At 42.7% G+C, this 18733-nt stretch overlaps 1 protein-coding gene across 1 annotated transcript in view; it reads left to right on the forward strand.

Moving 5' to 3' along the window:
* cryl1 (crystallin, lambda 1) overlaps positions 1 to 18103 on the forward strand; it is a 20117-nt gene extending 2014 nt beyond the window's left edge. The window contains exons 3-8 of the mRNA XM_079617839.1: positions 7547 to 7673; positions 10943 to 11104; positions 11895 to 12089; positions 16360 to 16468; positions 17407 to 17513; positions 17616 to 18103. Of these exons, the coding sequence (XP_079473965.1) occupies positions 7547 to 7673; positions 10943 to 11104; positions 11895 to 12089; positions 16360 to 16468; positions 17407 to 17513; positions 17616 to 17714 (799 nt within the window). The 3' untranslated portion in view covers positions 17715 to 18103. The remainder of the gene's footprint in view (positions 1 to 7546; positions 7674 to 10942; positions 11105 to 11894; positions 12090 to 16359; positions 16469 to 17406; positions 17514 to 17615) is intronic.
* The last annotated feature ends 630 nt before the right edge of the window (positions 18104 to 18733 follow it).

The raw sequence follows: 18733 nt of genomic DNA on the forward strand, positions 1-18733 counted from the left end.
GTTCATAACCATTCTTTTGATTCCATTAAAGAATAAATTCATTAGAACTGTGTGGTACTGTAAAATTAGTCAAAACAGGGCTGCCACGTGAAGGCTCAGTATCGCTAACCCCTTTTATTTTTTATTTTTATTTTTGTTTTATATATTTTCTATAATGCGTTTTCTTTTTTGCCTTTTTTTATTTATTTATTTTAAATACTTTTATTATTTAATCTTTTTCTATTTTCTTCAGTTGTTTCCTCTTATTCTGGTTTATTTTTTATACTTTTTTGCACTGTGACCTTCACTAGATATACCATTAGTCATCACACTCTTCCTTCCATAGAGGTTGTTCTCTTACGTAGAGTTCTCTCGTACTGCGTCGAAGAACGCTACGGGAAAGTATTTCTTTGTCGAGATTGAAGCCTAAAAATTAATCCTTAATTTTGTAAATATTGTAAAACGCTTTTCTGTAGCATACAACCCTAGGCGGAGCAATATCGCTCACCCATTGGCTGCTCCGCCAGAAAAGCACAGCCTATGCGAGGCCAGAGACGCTGACCAATGAGGGCGCTTCGCGCCCTTCTGCGTCACCTCCCGCCAAAACAGGCGTGGCCTAGGCCTATAAATACGAGCATAGCTGTCTAACACACTGATTTTTCTTAATTCACGAAGCTGCACGCATCGTTGGATTGGATTCGAGCCGCCACAGCCGTTTGGAACAGCACTTCAGCAGGACGAGCCTTTTCTCTGAAGCCGCCGCCTTCAGCCGCCGTTCCCTGCTGCGCTTCTCCGGCGTGGAATATCCTTTACATTATGTGTGTGTGTTTTGTGTGTGTGTTCGCCGTCGCGACACACAGTTTTTCCACCACTAAAAGAGCCGAGCGTCTTTTTCAAGATGCCTCGCACCTCCTGTGGCTCGTGTAGAGCCCCGCTCAGCGACGGGGACCACGTGCTTGTGTTTCCTGCCTGTAAGGATCACGCAGCTTCAGCTCTCGTCGATGGCGGCTGCCATCACTGTGATTTGATGCCTACGGTGACTCTGCGGACTCGCCTGGGGTTCATTTACTGAAGCTGCATCTTTCCGCCCGCTGTAGTGCCGCGCCGTGAAAAGCGCCGTGCTCAGCGGAGCCCGGAACCTCCCTCCACCACGAGGTGCTCGCCGCTGCTGCCGCCAGCTTCTCCGCCCGCTTCGCTGGACTGTCACCGACGGACAAGGGCCGCTGTGTGCCGCCGGGTACCGTCATGGACGAGGAAGGTGAAACCGCGTCTGTGGAGGACGACTGCTATTCTCTCCTCGCTTCGGGTAGCAAGGGATGGGCGAGCTCCGAGGATCTCCCCTCCCCCGCCGCTCGTGAGCGTCGACGGAGAAAGGCCAGCATCGATGCGCTTACCGGCTGGATGGCTGCTTTTCTGCAGAGGAACGTACGTTACCGTCCTCACGACCCGCGCCTTTTTCTTCCTGAATTCACGAAGAAATCGCGGAGTCCCGGAAAGCCCCGTTTTCAGCCAGGATGCGCACTTCTGCTTCGAGGAAAGCTAACGTTACAGTGTTAAAATCCCGCCGCGGCCGGATTTCACTAAAATGTCTCGCTCGCACAGTCCCAACATACGCGACCGTGCCAGTGTATTTTGCAGTCACCAAATCGGCATCAAGGCCCGTTTGCCTGCACACAAACGCCGTTTTCACGACGCCCCAGGTAAATCTGAAAATGTATTTTCTGGTGTCCCGGCCACGGCCGATGGTGTAATGTGTGTATCCGTAATGCCCACGACCCAGTGCCCATTCGTACACACAAGCACAGCCCTACACAACAGGGCTTGCACACATAAAATCGACTCTGTCGATTGTGCGTCACATGTAAGTTAGTGAACGTGCCCGCTTTTCAGTGCCCACAATCACTACACACTGTATGTCCCGTGGTTTCTGTAAAAACGAAACGAATGCACGGTCAGTCGGTTCTGATAGACAGTACTCTCTGTGCTACACGGTGTCCCGGCCACAGCCGATGATGTAATGTGTGTAACTGTATGCCCACGACCAGTGCCCATTCGTACACACAATACAGGGCTTGCACACATAAAATCGACTCTGTCGATTGTGCATCATATGTAGTGAGCGTGCCCGCTTTCAAGTGCCCACAATCACTACAAGCTACATGTCACACGTTTTCTATGAAACGAAACCGATGCACGGTCAGTCAGTTCTAATAGACAGTACTCCCCAGTGCTATAAATGTACCCGCGTTCACGCACCCACATTTATTCTCAAACATGCCGAGCCGTACGGGGCTCGCACCGCGCGCTCTCTCTCTCAGCTGAGAGAGCTGAGCGCGCGCGGGCTGCCCGCTCGATTAAGCGCGCCCCCCGCATCATACGCTGCAATGGCGCCCATGTTACAGCACACGACTGCTCTCGTGTTGCCACCATTTCGCGACCAGAGCCCGGTTTTTCAACCCGTGCAAGCACAGCCCCGTACAACACAGGGTCTGCACACATAAAATCGACTCATGCCGATTGTGCTTTACATGTAGTGAGCGTGCCCACTGTCCAGTGCCCACAACCACTACACACTGCACGTTCCGCGTTTTCTGTAAAAACGAAACTAACGAACGGTCAGTCAGTACACAAACACCTACGGGGCTCGCCCCGCGCGCTCTCTCTCAACTCAGAGAGCCGAGCGCGCGCGGGATGCATACTGTGTTAAACATGCCCCCCGCCTCACACGCCACGGCGTCCATGTTACAGCACACGGTTGCTCTCGTGTCGCCGCCATTTCGCGACCAGGGCCCAGATTACATTCAACCCCTAGTCACACGTGCAGATGCATGGGAAAGACTTCCCGGGGTCTCAGAATGGGTGCTAGAGACTATAAAAAGAGGCTATTCGCTACAGTTTCATCGACGCCCTCCCCGTTTCACGGAGAAAGTCGAAACCACGGTAAAAACAGAAGTAGCACACCTACTTCGAGCCGAAATAGCGAAGCTATTGAGCAAAGGGGCCATAGAGCCTTTATCTCAAGCTCAAAGCGAAGGGGGTTGGTACAGCAGATATTTCCTGGTACCCAAGAAAGACGGGGGTCTCAGACCCATTTTGGATCTAAGACGTCTGAACGAAGCGCTAGCAAGGCGAAAGTTCAGAATGCTCACGACCAGAAAAATCCTCGCGCAGATTCGCCGAGGAGACTGGTTTATGGCGATAGATCTGAAAGACGCGTATTTTCACATACAAATTGCGTCACGTCACAGGCGATTTTTGAGATTCGCCTTCGAGGGCCGGGCATATCAGTACACAGTCCTGCCATTCGGCCTATCCCTAGCACCTCGTACATTTACAGTGTGCATGGACGCGGCGCTGGCACCCCTGAGACTCCGAGGCATTCGAATTCTGAACTATTTGGACGATTGGCTGATTCTGGCTCAATCGCCTTCAGAACTCGCTCGCCACAAGACACTAATACTCGATCACCTCGAGTGCTTAGGTCTGAGAGTCAATTGGGAGAAAAGTTCACTGTTTCCCAGTCAAAGGGTCTCCTTCTTAGGACTAGATCTGAACTCGCTGTCTATGACAGCACAGCTGTCATCACAGCGCAGGCAGGACACCCTGCAAATGGCGAAATCCTTCTGCAGCGGCCATTTAGTGCCGCTCAAGAGATTTCAGAAAATGGTAGGCCTCACGGCCTCAGCCTCAGCGGTACTGCAGCTGGGCCTGCTGCGCATGCGCCCACTGCAGTTCTGGTTGAAAGCGCGCGTACCGCGCCGAGCATGGTTGCACGGTCGTTATCGCCTCAAGGTCAATCAGGAATGCATTTCAGCCCTGACACCATGGAGAGCGTCAGACTGGTACCGGTCAGGTGTAAGCCTGGGGACTTCCTCGAGCCTGAAGGTGGTGTCCACGGATGCGTCCACCTCAGGCTGGGGAGCACTGCTCGACGGCAGACCGTTCTTTGGCCAGTGGCCAGAACGAGCCAAACTACCGCACATAAACTGCCTGGAAATGATGGCGGTGGACTTTGCGCTGAGGCGTTTTTGTCCCCGGATAAAAGGGCACCACGTCCTGGTCCGTTCGGACAACATGTCGGTAGTAGCCTACATAAACCGCCAGGGGGGCGTGAAATCCCGAAACCTATTCAGGTTAGCGGAACGCATACTGGTATGGGCCCAGCACAACCTGCGCTCGTTGAGAGCAATGCATGTGCCAGGCCACTTGAATGTAGGCCCAGACAGACTCTCACGGAACAAAGTTCCGACGGGAGAGTGGTCTCTACACACACAGACAGTGCGTCTGCTGTGGAAAACGTTCGGCAGAGCGGAAATAGACCTGTTTGCAAACCAGGAAAACGCTCACTGCCCAGAATTCTTTTCAAAGAGCACGAACGCGCTGGCCAGTGTCTGGCCCCGCCGTCCGCTCTATGCTTTTCCTCCTGTCTCACTCCTGCCTCAAGTGCTGGAGCGTATCGAGGAAAGCGGATGCGCGGTGCTACTAGTCGCTCCGTACTGGACGAATCAACCCTGGTTCCCAGTTTTGATGCGACTGAAGAGTACTGCCCCGTGGCCGATTCCAGTGAGGAGAGACCTCCTCTCGCAGGCCAAGGGCTCGATTTTGCATCCTCACCCGGAGCTCTGGTCCCTACACGTATGGGCCATAAACGGGTACCCGCTAACCTCCCAAAGGGAGTGTTAGACACGATCGAACAGGCTAGGGCTCCGTCTACTAGACGGCTCTACGCTTCCAAATGGTCGGTGTTCTCTGGTTGGTGTTCAGACCAAGGTCTGTCACCACTTCAGTGCGGGGAAACGGAGATTCTCTCCTTCCTCCAAGAGCTATTGGATAAGGGAAGAACCCCATCCACGCTCAAAGTCTATGTGGCTGCCATATCTGCGTTCGTTAATCCGACGCTTGGCCATTCACTGGGCAGAAACGACCTGGTGGTCCGTTTTCCTTCGAGGAGCCAGGAGGTTAAACCCTCCAAGGCCGCCTTCAGTCCCCGTTTGGGACCTTTCTACAGTGTTGAACGCTATGAAAGGGGCCCCTTTCGAGCCTATTCACTCAGTTGACATGAAACACCTGTCTTTCAAGACCGTGTTTCTTTTGGCTCTCGCTTCAGTGAAGCGCGTGGGGGATTTGCAAGCGCTCTCAGTTAGAGCTTCTTGTATGGAGTTCGGGCCAAACGACTCTGTAGTCGTGTTGAAACCGAAGCATGGGTATGTACCTAAGTCCCTCAACACACCGTTCAGGGCTCAGGTCATTTCCCTGGCGGCCCTGCCGGCCTCGGAGGACGGAAATAGCTCCCTTTGCCCGGTCAGGGCATTAAGAGCTTATGTGTCCCGCTCCGCTGTTTTTCGACAGACGGAGCAGCTCTTTGTTTCGTTCAGTGGGCGCTCTAAAGGGCGAGCCGCGACGAAACAGAGTCTATCTCGATGGGTAGTGGATGCCATTGCGCTAGCCTACGCATCTAGAGGTTTGCAATGCCCCCTGGGCATCAGAGCACATTCTACGAGAGGCATGGCCTCTTCGTGGGCTTGGTATAGCGGAATCTCGTTACAAGATATTTGTATGGCGGCAGGCTGGGCCTCCCCGTCTACATTTATACGGTTCTATAACCTAGAGGTTCCTGCGTTGCAGGCTAAACTGCTCCCGGTCTAGAAGACTATGTTAGTGTTCCTGCCCCGCGTTGCGGCCCAGGTCACTTCAATGTTTAAGCATCACTCACTGACAATGTGTCCCATGAGCATGCTATTACCCCTCATATATATATATATTTCATATATATGTTATTATGCCCTTAGAGGCACTACTATAAAGGGATGATGCTATTTTTAGCCGCTCTCCCTATACTTCTTGGGGTAGGCACTTGTATGCCAGGGCGCGCGCGCCCTTAGGTGTCTGTGTCGGTCCAAGAACACGCATGGCGGGTTACATAGGGTTCCCGTAGCGTTCTTCGACGCAGTATGAGAGAACTCTACGCAAGAGAACGTACTCGGTTACTTACGTAACCTCGGTTCTCTCTAGGAGAGGAACGAGTACTGCGTCTCATGCCATGCGTGTCCACGCTGCGTCGCTTTCGTGACGAAAATCAGTGTGTTAGACAGCTATGCTCGTATTTATAGGCCTAGGCCACGCCTGTTTTGGCGGGAGGTGACGCAGAAGGGCGCGAAGCGCCCTCATTGGTCAGCGTCTCTGGCCTCGCATAGGCTGTGCTTTTCTGGCGGAGCAGCCAATGGGTGAGCGATATTGCTCCGCCTAGGGTTGTATGCTACAGAAAAGCGTTTTACAATATTTACAAAATTAAGGATTAATTTTTAGGCTTCAATCTCGACAAAGAAATACTTTCCCGTAGCGTTCTTCGACGCAGTACTCGTTCCTCTCCTAGAGAGAACCGAGGTTACGTGAGTAACCGAGTACGATTTATAGTGATTCTCACAATTCCCAACTTGACTTGGTCCACAAGCAGGCATGCATGGTAGTCCATATGCCCTGCAACTGCACCGTTGTGTTCGGCAGGCAGTTGTGCAATTACAGTGGATCATCTGCTGGAGGCTAAACTGGTCATAACTCTGGCAGGAACCGGTTGTCCACCAGTTTCCATCCCCAATCCACACCATGATCTTGAAAAACTTTGGCAGTGGTATTTGGTTGAGGACTCAGTTGGAGGCAAACATTCTGGGGTAAAAAATTATTTGGCGGTAACGGTTTTCTTGCTAAAAAGGATGTAGTGCAAAGAGGCTAGTGAATCGGTACTCTTTCTGCCAAACAGCACTGCCATTGGACGCCATCTTGAAAATTACACCTTTCTAGTGATCAAACTTTGGTAAAATTTTAGTATGTTCTTAAAGTCCGCGTGAACCGGAAGTTGCAAACGACTTTTCTCAAGGTTTGTGATGCATTTCCGAGTGAAACGGAATATTGAACAGAGGGCAGGGTTTTACTTTAGCGCTCCTCTTCTCCATCTCTCGCCCATAGCAGAGTAACGGTTTGAGGGGAGTGGTTAAGCGTTTAACCAACCCAAGCCGTCAAGCCTATGTCATCAGAAAAAGAACCATTCCAGACCCGGAAGTAACTTTTCAAACTTTGATTAAAGATAACTTCGGCAAACTATTTTTTCCCGTGTATTAACTTGCACGGATTAATTGTTCACCACAAGACTAGTAATATCCGCTAACAAAGTAAATAGGGTCAATTTTGATTTCATGCCGACTTTAAGAAAACCTAATACTAGAAAAAACAGCTGAGAAACCTTTTGTTAGAATTTTTTTAGGGTTAGGTGTTTTACCTTCTTCATATATGCAGCTGCCTATAGTGACAGATTAGGGCACACAAAAAAATGATCTTCTGTAATGCATGCAGAGTTACTTCAGTTATTAGGAGCAAATACAAGAGTTTTTTTGAAAAGCATAATTTACAATAGACAACAACATAAAGATAAAGATGATCTGCAACAGATACGTTATCTTATCAATCATAAACAATGACTGAAACACTGTATTTGTCCACAAAAGGTATTTTGGCAGATTTTGTACACATTTTGTTGAATTTTTGCTGAATATTGTGTTTTGTGTGTGAGCAGGAAACAGCTTGAGGAGCTTCAGCAAGCCAAAATGCTAAGAGGAAATCTCAGCGCTGCAGAGCAGTTGAGTCTACTCAGCAGTCATGATGACTTGCAGCAGGCCCTGGAGGGAGCTTTCTTTGTCCAGGTATAGTTTTCCACTCAAGCGTAGATTTACTTTCTGTTAAACCAAAAATTACACGATGAAACAGAGGATAAACATCATAAAGCATTTGACGTGCTTTGCACTGTGACAAAACAATTAAATGTGGAATCATGGATTTGATCAATATAATGTGATCACATTCTTCTCTACACAATCTAGTCTAGTGTAATATTTAATATAAAAATCCCTGCTAGGGACCGGTTTTGCGAATTAGCCTTGGTTATATACGCCATGATACTGACCTGGGATTGCTACGAGAAGATGATCTAGGCCTATGTTTACTGTATCTATAAATAAATACACATGAAATACTTGTTACTTTTGTTTTATACATATCAGGGTATGTGTGAAACAAATGTAACAAGTATTTCATGTGTAGAGAAGAAAGAGATCACATCATTCCACATTTAATTGATTTTGCACTGTGCAAAGCACGTGAAACCAGAAGAAGCATGTCTGTGGTTTTACTTCTGAAACTGCTGCATTCCATGATGGCTCTCTCAGTTGAGTTAATGTGATTAACTATTGAAAATGCACCCAGGTTTAATTATTAAAATATATTGAACACTTAGGAGCCAAGCCTCTGTTTGCTTTAGTGAAATGCTTTATACATGTATATTAAAGGGTTAGTTCACCCAAAAATGAAAATTCTGTCATTAATTACTCACCCTCATGTCGTTCCTAACCTGTAAGACTTTCATCCATCTTCGGAACGCAAATGAAGATCTTTTTAAATCTGAGAGCTTTCTGTCCATCTATTAACAGTCTACGCAACTACCACATTCAAAGTACATTAGGAAAGACTTTGTTAAAGTAATCCATTATATAAAGTGACGTGAGTGCTTTGTTTTGGGCAAAAAAACTAAATTTACCGCTTTATAAATAATATTATCCAAAGTGCGTTCACAGAACTACGTCAGCTCTCAAGTTAATATTATGTTTTTTTTTTTTTGTACAAACAATTTTTAGTGATGTATTTACTAGCTTTATGGGGCTTGAATGTGGTAGTTGTGTAGGCTGTCTCTCAGATTTGGTCAAAAATACTTTAATTTATGTTCCAAAGATGAACAAAGGTCTCACTAGTGTGGAATGACATGAGGGATGACTGGGAGGGATTACATGAGTAATTATAATTAATGACAGAATTTACATTTTTTGGTGAACTAACCCTTTAAAGATGGATGAGGTGATGTATCTGATCATACATTCTTGTCTTAGAAATGTATTTAGTACAGTTTGTCTCCGTTATGATATCAGCATTTAATGATGCCATATAGTCCTTGTACAGGTGCTGGTCATATAATTAGAATATCATCAACAAGTTGATTTATTTCAAGAATTCAACTTAACAGGTGAAACTAATATATTATATAGACTCATTACATGCAAAGTGAGATAATTATTATTTGTTATAATTTTGATGATTATGGCTTACAGCTTATGAAACCCACAAAATCAAAATCCCAGAAAATTTGAATATTACATGAAATCACACAGTAATTACACAGTAATGGTCATTGAACCAGGTTTTGGTTCTTTTGGCAGTGTGGGCAGGTACAAATCCTGCTGGAAAATGAAGGTAGCATGAAGTGCTCTGAAAATGTCCTGGTAGACAGCTGCGTTGACTCTGCATTTAATAAAGCACAGTGGACCAAAGTCCTCTTTTCTGATGAGAGCAAATTTTGCATCTCATTTGGAAATCAAGGTCCCAGAGTCTGGAGGAAGAGAGGAGAGGCACCGAATCCACGTTGCTTGAAGTCCAGTGTAAAGTTTCCACAGTCAGTGATGGTTTGGGGTCCAATGTCATCATCTGGTGTTGGTCCACTGTGTTTCCTGAACTCCAAGGTCAACACAGCCGTCTACCAGGAAGTTTTAGAGCACTTCATGCTTCCTGCTGCTGACCAACTTTATGGAAATGCAGATTTCATTTTCCAACAGGACTTTGCACCTGCACATAGTGCCAAAGCTACCAGTACCTGGTTTAAGGACCATGTTCTTATCCCTGTTCTTAATTGGCCAGCAAACTCGCCTGACCTTAACCCTATAGAAAATCTTTGGGGTATTGTGAAGAGGAAGATGTGATACGCCAGACCTAACAATGCAGAAGAGCTGAAGGCCACTATCAGAGCAACCTGGGCTCTCATAACACCTGAGCAGTGCCACAGACTGATCGACTCCATGCCACGCCGCATTGCTGCAGTAATTCAGGCAAAAGGAGCCCAACTAAGTATTGAGTGCTGTACATGCTCATACTTTTCATGTTCATACTTTTTAGTTGGCCAGCATTTCTAAAAATCCTTTTTTTGTATTGGTCTTAAAGGTAGGGTAGGTAGGATTTATATAAAAACTTTTTACCAAATTTGATTAAACTTTCTATATATATCAATGCATAATTAAAATGTAAGTACTCTGATAAAAAGAGTATAAAAATCGAGTGACTCTAGACCGTTTAATCTTCATTAAACACAGCTCATTATTTCCATTCGGGACGAATCACAGGATTGGCTTGCGCGACTGTCACTCTCCGTCGCCATGACTACCGCCGCTATTACTGGCTCTGCCCACGTGCGCGCAGTCGCGCACCCGTTTTTAGGTGGGAGTGAATGGAATTAATGAGCTGTGCTTATTGAAGATTAAATACACTAGAGCCACTCGGTTTTTCATACTCTCTATTTCAGAGTACTTGCATTTTAATTATGCATTGGTATATAAAGACAGTTTAAACAAATTTGAATAAAAGTTTTTTTTAGACAATTCTGACCTACCCTACCTTTAAGTAATATTATCATTTTTTGAGATACTGAATTTGGGATTTTCATTAGTTGTCAGTTATAATCATCAAAATTAAAATAAATAAACGCTTGAAATATATCATTCAGTCTGTGTGTAAGTTTCACTTTTTAAATGGAATTACTGAATTAAATCAACTTTTTCATGATATTCTAATTATATGACCAGCACCTGTTTGTGCTGATACTGCTGTATTTGAACAATCTTGTATTAGTGAGGTTCATATTTTTTTTTTTGAATGCTAGTGACCCCCCACCACCACCATTGTCCCCATTCTTAATGTCAAAATGAAAATTCATATACATGTCAATTATTGTTTCTGCTCTTGTATTCCCCCCTGTTTCGTTCTGTGCTCTTATTGTAAAGCAACTTCAGTATGGTACATACATTTCATAACATCACCTTTGCTGTATATTGTTGACACTCAACTGCTCTTGTCCTCTGTGTTTTCTGTAAAAAAGGAGTGTGTATTTGAGGACCTGGAAGCAAAGCAGACCGTCTTCCTTGAGGTGGAGAATCTAGTCCCAGAAAGTGTGATTATCAGCAGCTCCACTTCCTGCCTGATGCCAAGCAAAGTGTTCTCTCGTGTCCAGAACCGAACTCGATGTATCATATCTCATCCGGTTAGTTTTTATGTGAGACATACACAAGGTTGAAATCACATTTAAAATATGAGTCAAATCTTATTGTTAGGCTTTATTATTACATTTTAAGAAATGATTATGTAAAAAAAAAAGAATAGAAATAATGAAACTCAGATTGACTGTATTTGACAGTCCATTCCTAATGTATATACTTCAGTCCAGATTTTGTTTTGTTTTAGCGCACACATTCCGGCTTTAGTTTGAACCCCAACATCTTCCATCCAAAATAACACACATCTAGACAAAAATGTCTTTAGGTCATGTTAATGGCTACACCTAAAGATCATCTAATGCAATTGCCCTTAATAACATTGTTGTTGTTTTCGAATGTTCCTACACTGAAGAGGAACATTTGTAAATGACAGCATTTAAAGCAATTTTTACATGGACATGGGTTTTCTCGTCAGTCCTGATGGGCTTGTTTTTTCGCAGCCTGTAGTGAATAATGAAGTGAAGTATATCAGGCCCACAGGGGCATTACTGTACTTGAATTCCTTCCTTGCTCAATGGAAATTCCACTCTGATCTCATGAGCAGAAATGATCTCTTGTTGTCCTTCAAAGCGGTGTGAGGCTAATAGTTCACCTTCACCTGCATTTAGTGAATGTTTAATCCTAAATGCCAAGCATTTGTGGTCAGGCATTTTAGTCAGAGAGACCTTCATAGTCAGCCCTTATCTCTAGCTCTGGTAAACACATTGGTACAGTGCCTTGTCTGTGTCCAGGGGCAGTTATACTGGTGTAATTTCCTTCTTGTTTTTAACCTCTCAGGTAAACCCCCCCTACTATGTGCGTCTGGTGGAACTTGTACCACACCCCGAAACGCTGTCTGCTGTAATGGATGTTGCTTACTCACTGATGACAGATGTCGGACAGGCACCTGTGCGCCTCAAGAAGGAAATCGATGGTTTCGCATTGAACCGTGTTCAGTATGCCATCATAGCCGAGTCCTGGAGGCTGGTTCAGGTTGGTTGAGCCATGGAACAAAATTACATTGCAGTTATGGCTATTCTGTTTAATTGTTTGACTTCCAACCTATTCTCTGGCAAAATTCATAGCATGTTGTTAAATAACTTCTGTTGTTATTCTGACCCCAGTCATGTCCTGAACCCATTCCCCCTCTTTCTTTCCTTTCAAAGCTCCACTCTCCTATATAATAAATGCAAAGTATAATATATATTACACACACATACTTATTTGTTTGTTTGTTTGTAAATCTCACATTTAATTTAACAAATTTAAAATTAATAAAATTAAGGCCTGCGTTACGATGATTTTACCACAGTTAAGGGTAAAATCATAAAGTAAGGACCGATTGCAATGGTAAAATCATTGTAACGTGTTTCTCATGGTTTATTGCTTCAATAGGGTGTCCACGTTACAGGATGAGATCGTTAATATGTGGGGAAAATATATTGCTGTCAAATCTCATTACACATCTCTGAACAGGAAAGTCCTAAATGAATTGTGTACATTTTGATGTATGTCTCTGTTACACTCTGTTATTAGAGCGGAAGTGAAGTTAGTGGAACAAACAGAGACTATTGTATTTATTAAAACAGAGCATTGCAACATTCATAGTCTTATCACACTCTGTTTACAAATGATCGATTGTGAAAAGGGGGAAAAACATCTCTTTTCTTTGTTTCTCTTGAGAAACTTTTAGAACAGCCAGCTTATCTTTCCTCACACTGGTAGTTTTGTCCTGCTTGTACAGTACACCTGTATTACAGTGTATCAAATGAACATGGGGTAGAGGAAGGTGATTCACTTTAAAAAACCAAGCCCTTTTGAGCTCTGCCCACAAGCAAAACAAAAAGCAGAGTCAAGAAAGCACTTCAACAAACAATGGACATCTTACTTTGAACTTTTTCTCTTTCTCTTTCTTTTTTTTTTTTTTGAGCGACTGCTTTGTTCAGTCAAGTAATTGACATTTAAAGATAAAAGCACAAAATAATTTGCTCTGTTCAGGGTGTATTATGGAGGCATCATCACAAAACTGTGAAAATGATTCATGGTTACATTGAATTATGTTTAATATTCAGGTGTGTTCTTGTGTCTGAATTATGTGATGAACATATCGTGTGAAAGAAGTGCGGTGAAATTGTGTTTTAATATGCATGATGGCATATTTCAAAGATCCGTTAAAGAGACGCAGTTATCTCTCTTGAGAACCATTAATCCTAACCTTAGTTGTAGCTTATAGTACTTAATGACATTAGTGTTAGTCATTGTGGCGAGCCACAGGCATTTTGTTGAAATCGTGATTTTTTTGCCATATGACAATGTGTCTTTGTTGGTTCCTGGAGAGCTTTAGAAAATACATCAGGGTAAAGTTCACTTCTCTTCAGCGTTCACAACACCAGTTAATGCTCTGACAGATATTCAAAAAATATTCTGCTTAATACAACACATGGCCAACATTATGTGGACACCCAAACACCACACCAATATGTGCTTGTGAGAAAAAAAAATCAAAACCATTTAATAGGCAGTTGGCCCTCTCTAACAGCTTCTGGGAAGGTTTTCTATTAGATGCAGGTATCTGCTCTGATGATGGGTAATGGGGTTTGGCTTTCGGTTCACTTATGAATTAAAACCAGAAGGGTGTAAATGGGTGTAGCTAAAATGGGCCAACCCAGGGTTTAGAAGGCGGTGGCCACAGAGTACCGGTATGTCCCTGTCTGGTCCTTGATAAAGACCCTTATCCTACATTAGTAACGCTGATTAACCAAAAGGACTGTATTCTCAATTATCTCTTATAATTAATCTCTTAGGGAATAATTATAAGGATTCATCATCATGATCATCATTTTATATAATAATTTACTCACCCTCATGTTGTTTAGAGCCTGCATGATTATCTACATGATGTCTTCTAAATAAGATATTTCATAGAATGTTCAGACTGCACTTTTTTAATACAATAACCGTAAGCAGAAGAAAGTCAAATGACTAAATGATGACAGCAGGATTTATGTTTTTGAGTCAACTAGATATAACATCTAAAATAATATGTTCTAGATTTTGATTTACGTTTTGAGATGAAAATGTCCATTGATCTTTGAAAATCTGTTCTTCAATCCCAGAAGAATGCTCTCAATGTTGAGATAAAGCCAAAACAGAGGTTCCTTACTGAAAAAAAGCCCTTGTGTTGTTCTTACCTGAGAACATACTGTGACTAAATCACAGTGACTGACATTTGAGAGGTTAAAAGTTGAACCACTTGTGCTGATGTTGGTTGGTGTCAAATTGGCTATTCTTTTAAGCTGGTCACAGATGCATGTATATATCGAATAAAGGACGCTCTCCATTCTGGTTTTGTATAGCAATTTAAAATGGCAGCACTGAAAATGCTATGTTATGCTTATAGTATATTTACTGGGTCTTTTTGACTGGCATTCAGAGGTTTATAACCACTGAATGGAGGCAGTGCTGAAGACAAAATGTCACATAGTTGTAAATGTCATTTGTATTGCATATATACACATTGATCTTATTCATCACTCCCCTTTAAGTATTTTTCCTTGTAACCATTTTCCTTCTTTTCTTATTCTTCATGGTGTTATTGTGCAGTCATTGATGATGAGATTATTGAATAAGATTGGTCTGGAACAACATGCTTTAGCTTATTGTGTTCTGTCTCATTAGTGTACTTTCTTTGCAGTGTCCATATTACAGTGTGTGTTAGCAATTTAATTTCTTAACCTACCCTTTTTTTTTATGAGATATCATGACATAATTTCAACATTTTCTAAGTCTTGTGATTTCCATGCAGTCAGAGGGAAAAGTAACATTTCTTAACATTCACCATTTAAGGCACAAATCCATGGGTTCGTATCTAGATAAGAACCGAAATCCTTACAGAGACCCTCCCATTACTGTCCTCTTGCAGAGTTTTACTGTCACTGACAATTGCATGTTTTGGGTTAATCTTCCTTTCTTGTAGTTGACAAATGCTTTTATAGTTTCAAAAGAATCTGCTTTCTGAACTGTTGAAAGATTATGACTGTCCAAGCTTTGAAATGAATAAAAAAAACATGTTGATGAACCAGTTAAACCAGCACGCATTCTGGTTTATGCAATTTGTTATTTCTTCCAAAAATATCTAACCATCACGTCCGAGTTTAAATGCTAATTCACATAGCGCCAACAGAGACTGTCTGGTTTTGTCGGATCAGCCCTGTCAGTGTCTGTCGGAGCTTGTTTTTGTCGATCGAACATGTTGAATCTGTGCTTGTCAGGTCGTGGACGTGGAGTCTCTGAGAAGTGACATACTGTAATCTGCTGATTGTCCGCGTTGGTCGCCGTCTGTCGTGCAGTGTGAATTGGCCTTAAAACTGCCCACAGACGCTTTAAAAAAATTTTACTAGCTGAAAGAAAAAGCAGTTTCTGATGTTTATAACAACACTAAGCTTTCCGCAAGCATTTCACAGTTTTTAAAGTGATGTTCTGAAGATTTTAGACTTAAACTTGTTTTCATGGATTTGCCTCTTACATTTTTTGTGTGTCCATACAGAGGTGAATTTTTGTTTTTGTAAGGAACATTTAAAGTTTGGACATTGAACTACACACAAGATTTGCAGCTCAAATCCACTCATGAGTCTCAGAGTTCAGACGGCCCTTTTGAGAGAGAGCCAGCTCTGGAAAGTAGAGCAGCTGGGAAAGTTAATGGCTGCCCCTGTTGATTACCGTGTACAGGAAAGGCCTCTTTTCACGGTTTCCCCAGCCAGTCCGCCGCCTGGCGACACAGAGATAACGGCCTCGTTGTTGCGCGCAGGAAATGAACAAAGACCACCCTGTCCCCTCCTAAACTTGTCCCCCACTGCCTGTTTTGTATCCAAGCTTTGATTTCAGCACAGTCAGGCAACAGGTATCTGTGGCCACAGGTAATCTGAGTGCAAAGTGGGTCCAAAGCCTGGCACAACTACGCTTATACCTCCCTCTGCCATACCATCCCATTGTCCAGAGGACACTGAGGTAAATGATAAGAGAAACCCAATACAGTGGGAGAGGCTTTAGTAATCTTTAGATGGGACAAAAAGGGGGGCAACCTCCGTTTTCCTCTGTCAGGTGGACCAAACCTTGTTGGCTGGACAACCTACTAAGCAGGAAGCTGTAATTTTAGGATTAGAAGATCAGAACATCAGTAAACCACTTTTAGAAACATTGTCTTTCATCCAAGTGTGTAATACCAAGCAAGCTGCCAAATTAACTTCTCTTTCTTTTCATCCAGGATGGAGTGATCTCAGTGAAGGACATTGATCTGGTGATGTCTGAGGGCCTGGGCATGCGCTACGCTTTTATAGGTCCCATTGAAACCATGCATCTCAACGCACCAGAAGGCAAGCTACCTATTAACCCATGGATTTTCTTTTTTTTTTAAATGGCATAATGAAACTTTTGTAATTAAGCACTGAGAAGTTTTTGTTTTCATCATGCATGGAAAATAAATTGCTGTGGTGCTTGGGGCAGCGAAAAAGCAGTCTGTGAAAACCTGTTGCTTTTTTCAATGATCAAACTCACATGACTTGTGTGAGAGAGAGAGTTTGTGAAAGAAACTGAAACAAGTTCAAAAGTGTGTAAATGGGCATGCGTTTAGAAGAGATCTCGTGTTCACGGTGAAAATCAGAAGGCAGTGTGAAATCTGTAGGATGACCCTGCTCCCCCCATGAAACGTGCTTTGCCATGTGACACCAGTACTAACATTTGATGATGACAGATGAATTATTATCCTCAGCCCTGCCTGCTTGTACTGTGAGTGAGGTGCTACTCTCACTGTGGTGATAAAGCCCCCTGTATTCAGAGTTTCGCCCTTGTTTCTTCCTTCGCTGTAATGGCACAGGTTCTTGGAAACTGTAAGGGAAGAACTGTGGCTGAACTTTCACTGGTGCACGTCTTATCTGCTGAGAGCCCTTCTAAAAGCACTCATGCCCTTCAAATGAGGAGCTACTCAATTCATGCTTGAAAACTCTACTAGAAAACATCTATTTGCTGAGTCATTTTGGACTCATTTCACTATTTGAATATGCACTCTTTACCTTTAGTGTCGAAGATTTTCAGAATGCAAGTAGTCTTTGATTATACTAAATATGAATTTTGTAGCTTGGTTTAAAAAACTTTTTTTTTTATTAATTCAAATAGATCTAAACACTTTCTGTAATATGTGGTTTTTAGAGTCTGATCATATTAGATTTGTTATGGTCTACTGTGATTCTACTGTATTGTTGAAATGCAAAACCGCATCTTTATTTAATCCTTACCATGTGTTTTGTCTGTCCAGGTATGGAAGACTATCTCCAGCGCTATAATGAGGGCATGAAGAGGGTTCTTACTACTTTTGGGCCTGTTCCAGACTTTTCTGGAGAGCCAGCAGCTAGAATTATAAAAGTATGCAATATCAATAGTATTTTGTTGTATGTAAAAATATATATATATATATATATTTTAAGATCATTGTAAACTAAAATAAAGATTTGATCACCCCTTTAGGAGGTCTGTGAGCTGATCCCTAGTGAGCATGAGCACCTCACAGCCAGGAGAGAGAGAAGAGATCATCTGCTGATGGGACTGGCTAAGCTAAAGAAATGAGGCTGGTCAATAAGATAATACGTAAATGGGAGATCATCTGAGCCATTGTTGTCCTTGGTTGAATATTTCCTTTCTGGGCAACAGAATATGTCTGATTATAGACGAAAATGACTGAAACAAAAGCTAACCTCAGAAATGGCATACGTGTTCATTTAATTATGAATTGAATTTTACCAATGAAGCATACTTGTTAAAGCACTTTCTTGGCCATGGTTTTAAAATTTCACAATTAAAGGGAAAGTTAAAGCAATCTCGTCTGTGTGTCCTTTTAATAAAAAAATAGTCAATTAAAACTGACATTTATAAATCAGTGTGTGAACATTTCTTTGGATTACATAACCTGTCAAACCAAGTGTCGGATACAAATAAATCATGCTAGAACTTTTCTCAGAACTAACAATGACTTGTTGTCAAAGTGTAATAAGACAATTGACACAGGTTTACAACCAGAGTAAACGCAGATTCATGACATTGAAATTATGAACATTTTCCACATCATAATACAGTAGGCTATAATATATTTTTGAATAATATTTGTTTTATCTTTTGAAACCTATAACTATAGGCTATGTGAAATGTTTTTCTTAAAGTGCACTTTTTTATTTATTTATTTTAATATAGGCCTACTATTTGGTTTGATTTGTATGTTATTACACAAACACATTTTTAGGAGTATTCTTTGAACCACCTTTTGTAAACCTTTACAGCAATTTCAAGCTAAAGTAGTTCAAACTAACCTGAATGCTTTTTAAATATATATATTAGCCAATTAAAAAGTAAAAGTAGGCTAATGAATTAAAATTTTACCTGCAAAAAACTGTTACATATTTGTATGACCACTGGACGTACCGAAATCTGCAGTTAAAAGGCAATTTCTATACGATTATAGGTTGTTTACGCATGACTTGAAAAATGTACAGTGAAAGTTTCTTAAAATGGCTGCAGAAGATAACCGCGCACATCTAAACGCTCGCGGCGCGCCTGTTGCGCTTCTGGTTGAGCTGTGCAAGCGCGCGACG

This window comes from Phoxinus phoxinus (genome assembly GCF_949152265.1).
Source record: "Phoxinus phoxinus genome assembly, chromosome: 7".
NCBI classification, from domain to species: domain Eukaryota; kingdom Metazoa; phylum Chordata; class Actinopteri; order Cypriniformes; family Leuciscidae; genus Phoxinus; species Phoxinus phoxinus.